This window comes from Galeopterus variegatus, unplaced genomic scaffold (assembly GCF_000696425.1).
Source record: "Galeopterus variegatus unplaced genomic scaffold, G_variegatus-3.0.2 Scaffold3348, whole genome shotgun sequence".
NCBI lineage: Eukaryota > Metazoa > Chordata > Mammalia > Dermoptera > Cynocephalidae > Galeopterus > Galeopterus variegatus.
Window position 1 is genome coordinate 50,255 of NW_007729459.1, and position 11,468 is coordinate 61,722.

Here is an 11,468-nt window from a genome sequence, read left to right on the forward strand (position 1 = left end):
TTCTTTATTCAAAAGTTTTCTGAAAAAAAAAAAAAAAACCACCACCTAGGCCTTTCATTCCCTTCAGGTTGCACATCTTGAATTAAGATACCTTGCTCCAGGCCAGCGGTTGGCAAACCTACTCACAGCCTGTTTAGCAGATAAAGGCTTGTGGGAACACAGCTGTGCCCATTTATTTATAAATGTCTATGGCTGCTTTTGGCTTCAGTGGAAGAGTTCAGAAGTCACAACAGAGACCACCACATGGCCGGCAAAGCCTAAAAAGTATTCACTATCTGGCTCTTCACAGAGAGAGTGTGCTGACCTCTGTTCTAAGCAATAGCTTTTACTGGGGCCCTGTAGAAAGCACAAAATAAAGCCAGCAGATACTCCCAAACATCAATACACTGGAAGAATAGAGGAAAGTATGGAGGAAACAAGGTACAAGTCCAGAGCCCTCTCCCAAGGAGTCGGCAGGACGTGACTGGCTCCCAGCCACCAGCTGCGAGAACACTTGGAAACGTTGTCTGCCAGGCAGGCTTGCTAGAGGCTCAGTGCCCGGGGCTTTTACAGGCACCCCTGCCTCATCACACTGAAATTCCAGATCCCAGAAGGCAGGCAGGTGCTCTGCACAAACCATACTGTCTATACAAACACTTTCAGCCCAGTGGGCCACTCTTATCATTTAGTATAGTGTAAATCCTTCCCAGATGCCAGCCAAGGGCCAACCTCATAAGCAAGCCCTTCTTCTAGTGGCAGCAGCACAGGCCTGCTGTGTTAACTAACTTTTGCATACCCACTCACTAGGATTGTATACGACAGTATCAAAAAAACTTACCACATCCACCAAATTCATTGCTGTTTGAAGAAGGTAGCACTGGGCTGCCCCTCTCAGTAGGATCTGGTGTGTGATCATGGTACACTGAATGACATCCCTGACATCAAAACACAAAACGCATTTCCATACACCCAAAGACAATTCTGGTCATTTATAATTACTGACAAGCTGACTTACAACACCTACAAGTTCTAAGGAAGAAAGTCACTGTCAGTAGAATTTCAAAGCCATCACTTTCCATGATGGCCTCTAGTAGAGCTCAATTTTAATATGAAACAAATATCTTTTAAAAATAAGACTATAAATGAAGATGCTTTTTTTTTTTTTCTTTGTCACAGCAAGGTTTAATTCTCAGTCGAGAGTAGACAGATCGGCTGGCATTGTCACCTGGAAAGGAGTTTTGTGTCCTTCTATGTCCTCCCTCTCTATCTGGAAGCAACAATCTGAAGTTCATTTAGCCATATCCTCTGTAACTAACTGAAAGAGAAGTGAGGAAAGTGTCCCCAAGACGCCCTCAGGCATTTGTTCACCTTATTAATTCTGTAGGAACAACTCAGAGGCACTTGCAGACTTTTAAGCCAGAGCTTCACATATTCTCACGCCACGCCTCTGGCGGCAGGGCCACGTGGCTCAAGCAGACCTGAACTAGACCTGTGCACAGCACTGTGTCTGCGGGACCAGGTGGGCACTGGAACCTGAGACCCACTGGAATCTGTTCACCCACTGTATTTTTATTTGTATTTTTTTTTTAATCTCTAAGGGCTGGGGTTAGATGTTTACGATGCCAGCAGGTGAGCCTGCAAGTGCCAAAGCATCACGTACGCCGGCTTTGATTCTCTCTGGTCCATGCTGTTGGCTTCAGTTCTCTGGTGCTTGGAGAGACAGTGGGAGAGAATGAGCCGATCGCTGTTTCTCCACAGTGGGGCAGAATGAAAACTTGCTGTGTTCCCTCCTGAATCCATTGCCTAAGGACCCAGATATTCTTGGTTTGAATGAAATCAAAGTGGTTTAAATAAAAACTAATGATGTCTGGGGCCGGCCCGTGACTCACTCGGGAGAGTGCGGTGCTGATAACACCAAGGCCATGGGTTCGGATCCCATATAGGGATGGCCGGTTAGCTCACTTGGGAGAGCGTGGTGCTGACAACACCAAGTCAAGGGGTAAGATCCCCTTACCGGTCATCTTTTAAAAAAAAATAAAATAAAATAACCATATGTGAACACACACAGATCAAATCACCTGAGAGCAAGAAGCCCTTCTACACCCAGGGCCTTACATCTTGGGACACTTGCCAAAGCCCTAGACAGAAACAAAATGGGCACAGCACACCAGTGTCTCCTGGCCATCTTCTGAATAAACTCTAGTAGGAAACTACCTGCAAGAAAAAATTTTAAAATATTATTGTTGCCAATAAGCACATGAAAATAGGCTCAACATCATTAGTCACTAGAGAAATACAAATTAAAAACCATCATGACTGTTTCACATCTATTAGGATGGGCTACACCGTGATCAAAAGGACAGACAATAACAAGTACTGAGAAGGACATGGAGAACCTGTAGCCCTCACACGCTGCTGGTGGGAGTGTGAAACAGGGCAGCCACTGTGGAAAGCAACACAGTAGTTCCCCAAAAAGTAAACACAAAATGACCACATGACCCAGCAATTCCACATCTAAGTATGTACCAAAGCGAACTGAATGCATGTGTTTGCATGAAAACTAGTACATGAATATTCATAGCAGCATTTCTCATGACGGTCAAAAGTAGAAACAATCCAAATGTCTACCAACTGATGAATGGATACATAAAATCAGGAGTATCTATCATGGAATGTTATTCAGCCACAAAAAGGAACGAAATGCTGATATATGTTGCAACATGTTGAACCTTGAAAACACTATGCTAAGTGACAAAAGCCAGACATAAAAGGCCACATGCTACATGGTAACATTCATATGAAATGTTTGCAATATGCAAACCTACAGAGACAGAACGTGGACAAGTAGCTGCCACGAACAGGGGGGAGAGAATGGGAAGCGACTGCTGATGGGCACAGGGTTCCTTTTGGGGGTGATGGAATATTCTGGAATTAGACAGTGGTAATGGTTGTACAATGTTGGGAATATACTAAAAACACCACTGAATATAAGAGTTTAAAAGGGTGAATTTTACGGTATGTAAATTATATGCCAATAAAGCTGCTGTAAAAAAAAAAACAACAATGTTATTACAATTTCACTGCTATTTAGCAAGATAAGTATTCTATTATATTGCAGAGATTCTGATAACCATGCAGCTATACTTTTTAAAAAGTTAAGGTGAAAGATAATTTTTTACTGTTAGAAGCCATGGGAAAACAGGCAGAAGTATAGATGGTGACTGGCCTCTAGTATCTGCAAACAACATTAGCTCTGATAGCCTGTTTCTTGACACCCTGGATCTAATTACGATCATTTATATTTCTGTGTTGGATGCGATGGGATGTTATTTCATTCTGCCCTCTCTGCTGATGAGGATCCGTTAAGGACCCTCAGGTCATGCAGTTAATGAAAATGCCCATTTTTGACTTTCAAGAAATCCTCAGAAGCTCCTAAAAGGGTATTACAGGTATTCTATATCTTCCCAAGTACCTAGCACAAAACTAGATACACATGAGATGCTCACTGGAAATTGAAGACTGAAAAAATCACTAAGAACTGCTAGTAAACATTTTAATTGCTCTCTCCTCTGCCTGCTCTTAATAAGCTCAATAAATCACATCTTTTACACCTCACTCACAACACCAGGAAGACGGCAATGGCCAGGCATCTGCCTCACATCCACTCCACACATTTGCCAAGTGAGCGAGATGTGCCTGGCCCTAAGTCACAGCCATCAGGCACTCAAAGTTCAGGAAGCGCTGGCCTCTTCCGTCTCACTCCCCCGTGCTATGGCACAGATGTACCAACGTGGTCAACAAATTAATCCCCATACTGTTGGACAGAAGCTTAAACTTCTGAATCCTAGCAAACTAAGGAATGGCTCTGACAGGTACGTTATCTTCTCCAGTAACTAATTCTTTTTAAAAAAATAGTCAAAACAATCAATTTTCTATAAATTTAAAGTCATGATTTACAGACCATATTTTCCCTGACTTTTGAATAGATATTACAGGTTGAGCATCCCTGATCCAAAAATCCAAAATCCAAAATATTCCAAAATACAAAACTTTTTGTGCGCCAATATGATGCTCAAAGGAAAGGCTTACCAGAACATTTTGGATTTTCAGATTAGGGATGCTCACAGAGTCACTTCATAAATAACAAAGGTGGGAGTACAAAAAGGATTCAGAAAGTGGAGTAACTGTACATATACTGGAAAAAGAAAAATACTTTGAAAATACTGATTATAACAGTCATACGATGGTGCTTATAACAAATACGCTAAAAATAAAAAATGTTCAAGCTAATAAACTTTTTAGAAAACTTTATGGACACATACTCTTTATTTCTTCGGGAAGAAGAGAAACATAGGTGACTAAAAACTTCTGTAATTTCAATCCCAATGGAGAACCACTTCCTATAAGCTGGCCTGGGTTCCTGTTGGCAAAGAGGGAGGAAACAAATTTTTAAAATCTATTTATGAAAGCAGTGTAAATGGACTATAGCCCAAAAGTCTTTCAACAATAAAACTATCAGATAATCTTCTTTTTCTGAACCTGCATTTTATTTTTTGTCTTTTTTTTTGACTGCATTTTATTTTTCAGTAAAATTCTGAGAATCTTTCTGGTTATCAGGATCTTGTAGGAAAATGGACATGAATTAATAACCTACTATACTAAGTACGCATGGATTTCCTTTTTATGACACTTTCTCTCACACTTACACAATATGAATCTTGCTAAATAGTATCATGAAAAATAACGGCCTAAATTATCATTTTAAATTATATTTTATTGTTTCCAACATATAATCCAATGACTTTAAATCTTTAGGTCTAAAATAAAAGAAAGCACATTCATAGCAAAGACATATATTAGTAATAAATTATTTTTGCAAGAGCATTTCCTTGTTCACATCTACTAAAGTCATGTTTTCCTGCTATATGCTTCTGCCAGGAACATTATCTGTTAATTGAACACATTAGAGTGCTAGAAAACTGAAGGTAGTTTATAACAAATGTGTTTGTTAACTCTTTTAGAAAGCACCAAGATTTTTTCATTGGTTTTACTGCTCTCCAGCTGTCTAATTGTTTCAAAAAACTATTCAATAGTAATGCGTTATTTGAAAACTAAAAATAATTGGCAAATCGAGCATTGCTATGCTCTCTTAATATTTATTAAACAAAACTAAATATTAATATAACTTGGCACAGACTAATTAAAACATTTTAAAGAAAGCTGCAGGGGGTGGGGTATTTATCTTTTTCTGTTTAGAGGCATACCAGACAGAAGACTCACAACTATAAATTTAGTTAATTAATATTAGAAGAACAACATAATTTCAAAAGCAGGGGAAATTTTTGAAGCTATAAATCAAGAGTATAGATAATGCTCAAAAAAACGAGGCTAAGGCAGAATACGGACAAACTCTTCTCACTGTAAACCTTTTCAAAAGATAAAAGTGGCAAATAAGTAGATATATTATAACTAATGGCAGCCACTGTCAGATCTGGAAAGGAAAAAGATTAGAATCAAGAGTATAGATAATGCTCAAAAAAACAAGGCTAAGGCAGAATACGGACAAACTCTTCTCACTGTAAACCTTTTCAAAAGATAAAAGTGGCAAATATAAGTAGATATATTATAACTAATGGCAGCCACTGTCAGATCTGGAAAGGAAAAAGATTAGAATAAACCCTGCGGTATTAGACTGAAATTGGATTATTGGCGTGAATTCATGGTTTTTAATACGGAGAGATGGGTGGACCGAAGAACACACACAAACAGATACAGATGGGTAAGTCTGGTCAGTAGAGCTAAGAAAGAGATGTGTATGTGTACATACACACACACACACACACACACGCACGCACACGCACGCACACATGCACACACGGAGAAAAGCAACAATGAGGCAAATCTGGCAAAACATTAGCATTTGGGGAATATGAAAACAGCACATGGCAATTCTTTGTACTCCTCTCACGACATTTCTATACGTCTGAAGCTTAAGTCAAAAAAAAAAATATTAAAAGAAAAAGGAACAAAAGTTTAAAGTGTTGATTAACCAAAGTCACTACAATTTCCAGGAGGGGAGAAAGCAGGAATCGGGGGAAGAGAGAGAATATAAGGTGAAGTCTCCAAAAAGCCCAAGTATGGAGGGGCTTGAGGGAGGAAATGAAACAAGACAGGAGGCAAATCGATACAAATAGTAAGAGGCAAGAAGAATACCAAATATGAAAGGGACTACATGATAAGAAAACGATGACAGTCTACCAGACAACATATATTACATACCAAATGCATTAAACAATCAGGTCATGTTTCATAACATCAAATGTATATATCAAATACATGGCACTGCATTACTGCTAAGTAACATGTTCACTTACCTGCAGTACAGAGAGCTCTCTGAAAGTGCATCCATTAGTGGTCCGGTAATAAACTAAAGGAAAAAAAAAAGATACGTAATCGATATTAAGTTGTAACTCCAGTTTTGAGAAGTCAGCTTGCCCTGGTCGTACATCCTTCACAAGGCTGCAGAAGAGCTGCTGTAAGAAAAGCTGGTCTCCTACACCACAGGTTAATTCAGTGATGGTCTTGGGGATATCTTCATTTGACCAGAACGACAAAATTACAGAATTTTCCCACCTGAAAACAACTTGTGGCATACTAAGAGGACAGTTCATGTTACGAAGGAAGAAAAGAATCTGAGGAAGAAACACATGCTGGAAAAATATAGACAGTAACAGGAAAAACAAAAAGATACTCAAGAGAAAATTTAAGCCCCTGACCATAAAGAGAAAATTTTTCCCCTGAACATAAAGGGGAAAAAACTATGCTCCAAAAATATTATCAGACACTGATCAAAAAAGCAAGCTTACATGAAGCACAGGCAGGATAGGACATTGTAGAAAAATGACGCATTATCAAAATACTGTAGCAGGTATTCAGACTGAAAAACTGACTTAGGTAACCTCTAAATGAGAGGTAAGTTACTCTACCTAAGGAAGTGATCATGTGATTCATAGATCATGTGACTCCTATGGCAGTATAACAGAGAACTTAAAATCAGCTATAATTCTCGGTCTCTTTGCTTTGTATGGTTCCTGACAAACGCAGGCACAGATTCTAATAAATACAGCTCAGAAGGCGATCTATGCTTAATAAGTAGATAACAGTAAACCATTGACTCAGAGCAGGGGAGGAGCACCACTGGACAAGTGACAGCAATTCTGCAACTTAGAACTGTGAGAACAGTGTAACCAAAGCTTCTATACCACCGACTCAACACTCTGGACTCATGCTGTTTAGCATACGGACACCACAGAACTCCTTTTTCACAACGGTAATGACGCAGGCAGGTGTACCATTTGGTGTCGACAAATGACACAAGCTTTTTCCAAATAGGAGAATTAGGCTTAGAAAAACACAATTTGTTGTACACAACTCTATCAAATGTCACCTGCTGATACAGAGTCGCAGTGCATTTTTTTGGAGATCATGTTCGGTACAACAAATGCTTCACCTCTTGTCTTTTAACCAAGGGGACAAGGAACACAACAGTCTGTCGTTACCTCGGAAAATTCTGGTGAAAATGGAAGAACCTTTGTTTCATACAACTCCAAAAAGTGGATAACACCTTCTTTGGTCAGGATTTTATTTTCACTTTCAAACATTCTCTTATAAATACACAAATGCCAGGACGGGTGGAAGAGCCAACATCCTGCAGAAATAAACATCCAGTGTTAACACTCGATTCCTATTCCACGTCTCTGCACATGGACTAAATGCTCATAAATACAGACACGCACAGACAACTGCATTCACTTCACTGTAACCTTACAAAAGTGAATTTGTTTTTAATTACACCCAAGGAGGTTTACTGAATAACGAAAATAACACTGGTATTTAGTATTCTGTATTTAGACGGTTTCATTTAGAAAGACTGCAAACGAATGTTATAGCTGCCACAGTGTACGAAAATTAGACATCACCCCATGTGCGTGGGATGGAACTTTAGATTTTGGGGGGATTTCAACTAATTCTTCTCTCAGCGTACTTCAACCTATTTCTCACACAGAAATCTGAAACTGTCACTCAGCTTAAAACCCTCAAGTGGCTTCCCATCACTTAGAATAAAATCTGAGCAAGGCATGAACTGGCCTTACTGCTCCAAACTCATCCCCTCCTCCGCACACCCCTCTGGTCCTTGTGGTCTGCCCCCCGGAGCTGCCCCCAGAGCTGCCCCCATCTCAGGGCTGGGCAGCAGGTGCTTCCTGGGCCTGGAACTCTGAGTTTAGATGTAATCCTAAGCCTTCCCTGTCCATCCCACTCCTGTATACTCCATTTCAGTCCCTTGTCTGTTCCCTTCACACAACTTATAATCAAAACTATTTTTTCATGGAAAACACAAAAACCAAGTGAAAAATTCTGCATCTGGCTCTCCACTTTATCCCCAGTGCTCAGCATGCACAGGACACTCAGTAAATATCTATTAAGCAAATACATAAATGAGAGAGCAAATAAAAAATGGAATAAATGTGTACCTTAGAGAGATTTTTTTCTCTTTTGAAATATCATTTAATCCTATCAGAAAAAAAAGTATTCAGCATTTTCAACTCATGATTTTATAGATAAATTGGTCCATTATTTGTAATTTACACCAAGATGCTTATTCAACTCTTTGGCGGTGGTAATTTTTCAAAATCAGTTACTGCTATTGGATTTTGTTTGCCAAGTGCTTTGGGCAAAATGTGATAATAAGAGCATCATTTTAATAGTAAATGCATAAGTGAAGTCACAACAGGATTCAATTAAATTCTAGCCCCAGGTGGGACAATAGATACTTACGGTGTGTGAAAATTCCCAGTGTATCAGAAAACTACAGCAAACAGCTCAATAGAGCTCATTTCTAAGGGGTCAAACTATTAAAGCTGTAATTATCTAGAGTAGGCACTAAACCTATTTACCTAGGTTAATTCTCATGTGTAAACACAGTAGTGCAGCATCTTATCATTCATATGAATACAGAACATGTTGGCTATTTCACTGACCTAAGCTTAATTTCACAAAATAATTTTAGGAAGTTCCAGCTTTATTTTATCTCTCGTAAAAGGCTCCCATAATACAGTAGTGATTAAAGGCTTCAAAACTATATTTAAAATTATATCTTGGAATTTGCTCTTCCTAAGAAGTGTGAGGTACAGAGCAATTTGAACCCCCAAAAAAGTAACTCTAACAAACATTGAAAAAGATATATTAAGATAAAAAGAATGTTGGAAAGCAGTTCAAATACATATTCATACCAAAGAGCTATAATTAAAAGTGGAGAATGCACCATCGTTAAAAAACCAAAAAGACCTTATCTTTTAAAGATATATACTGAAATATTTACAGATGAAATGATGTGATGCCTAGGGATGTGCTTCGAGGTCATCTAGGAGAGGTTACATATCATATTAGAAACAAGGCTGGCCCGCTGTGACTCGCTGCCGGAGCGGTGCAGGGGTTCATCCTTCTTTTCCATCTGTGATGTTTGAAATTTTCCATAATCAGAAGTTTAAAAAATGAACCATACCTCTACAGAACAGAAAACTCTGCAGCCATTTAAAATGATGTCCTTAAAGACTACTTAAAGATATGGGTAAACAGATATGGCTGTAACGCTGAGTGAGGCAAACAATTATGAACGCTGCGATTCAGAAGGTGTGTATCTGGAATGTTATCAGAAGTTACTCTCAGTGGCGGCATTACAAGATGATTCCTATTTTTCTTCCTTACACTTTAATAGTTTTCCCAAATTCTCTACAATGAATAAGTATTAGTTACAAAACCGGGGGAGGGGGGGAACTATAAATGTTATAAAGAAAAAAAAAATCAAAATAAAAGTAATCATTACCATTTTCCTTTGACACTGCATATTCAAACAGATTGTTTAGTTTTGGTAAAACTGGCTTTATAAGATGTATCTAAAAATAAGAGCAAAAAAAATATGAAATGAAAATGCACCTTTAAAAACGTAAGGGAGTTTTCATCTATTTGTATAACAGGAGCTCTTCTGTTTTTACCCCTATGTAAACAATATGCAGAAGGAGGCTGATTCTTCCAGTTTTTGAATCATGGTATGATTCGGGTATGTAAGTCTGAATGTGGCAAAGCTTCTAAATATAACCTAGAATACAGTTACAGTAATGCTTACATTTCTATAGTGAATATCATAAATTACATCATGTTATCCTCAGCTGTCCCAGGAAGTAGGTAGGGCTGATGACACCAATACATCACAAAGAGGAAAAAATAATGAAATATTCTCTCCAGTCACCCAAGCTGTCTAAGGTCACACATTTAGAAATAGAGCCAGTTCAGAGTTCGGTGTTCTTCATGCTTCTTGGACTATGATGTAAACACCTTTGCTAGAGTTTAATTTATATATCCTTCAAAATATAGGTAAATCTGAATTTCTAAATAAACAGTAGGGGGCCTCATGCATCTACTACTGATTAAAGAAAACCATAAAAGCTTATTTAAATTTAGGAATGCTTTCTCTTTATTCATCACCCTCACATCTATACATATTTAGCATACATGAGTAATTATTTCATGCCTGGTGCACATTTGGACTGACACTTCACAATTACTACAGATGGCTGGCCCCTGAGTGGTCCGCTACTTACAGACTGGGAATCCCCACACCAGGGGTTCTCACAGTGTGGTTCCCAGAAAAGCAGCATAGGCATCACCTGGGAACTTGCAAAAATTTCGAACTTCCAGGCCCCATCCCAGACCTAGAGTCAGAAAGTCTGGAGGAGGGACCCAGAAACTTATACTTTATAACAAGCCATCTGGGTGATTCTGATAAATGTTTAAAGTTCAAGAGGATCAAATAAGATTAGATTTTTTGAATGATCATATAAGTCGACCAAAAATATTCTTTAATTTCCTGAAACAATTTACATTCTATTTTATTATTATTATTATTTTACACCAGCTGATGAATATTCAGCTCTAAGTTGATCAAACTCTGCTGTCTTTTTATTTTTCTTCCAAATTTTATTTTTCCTCGGGGGAGGGTCCCACAGCACACAGTTGCTCTTTGACTCCCCCCAGCACGGGTCGCCTGCGGCGCCCTCTGGGAGTGCTCTCCGGCAGCTTCAATGCAGCTCCAGAGCGCTCCAGGCTCCCCTCTCCCAACCAGAAATCAGTTAGGGGTTCTTCCATACAGAGGCCCACAGAGATGATATCTGCCTCCCAGAAACAGGGAGTTTACCTGGGGCCGAGGCCCAGGGTGTGGTGGAGAGATGATCTGGGCGGGCTCCTCTTCCCTGCCCTCCTGACGCTGGCTGGGGGCTCCCCACGCTACCAGCCCTCTCAGAGATCCGTGGGGAGAGTGGGATTGAAAGCTGGTCCACAGGCCCCGGGGTGCCCCGTGTCAAGGTAAGCAAGTGGCACATCTCAGTGAGGAGCCGTGCCAAGCAGAGATGGCTGGCCTGCCTGATCTGAGCCGG

General features: G+C 39.5%; 1 protein-coding gene across 1 annotated transcript in view; it reads right to left on the reverse strand.

The window, feature by feature from the left end:
• Positions 1–11,468, reverse strand: part of TARBP1 (TAR (HIV-1) RNA binding protein 1) — a 62,015-nt gene that overhangs the window by 45,236 nt on the left and 5,311 nt on the right. Inside the window, exons 2-7 of the mRNA XM_008584726.1 lie at positions 9,863–9,932; positions 7,539–7,687; positions 6,354–6,406; positions 4,302–4,399; positions 2,058–2,193; positions 818–914 (exon numbers count right to left, since the gene is read on the reverse strand). Coding sequence (XP_008582948.1) covers positions 818–914; positions 2,058–2,193; positions 4,302–4,399; positions 6,354–6,406; positions 7,539–7,687; positions 9,863–9,932 — 603 coding nt within the window. The remainder of the gene's footprint in view (positions 1–817; positions 915–2,057; positions 2,194–4,301; positions 4,400–6,353; positions 6,407–7,538; positions 7,688–9,862; positions 9,933–11,468) is intronic.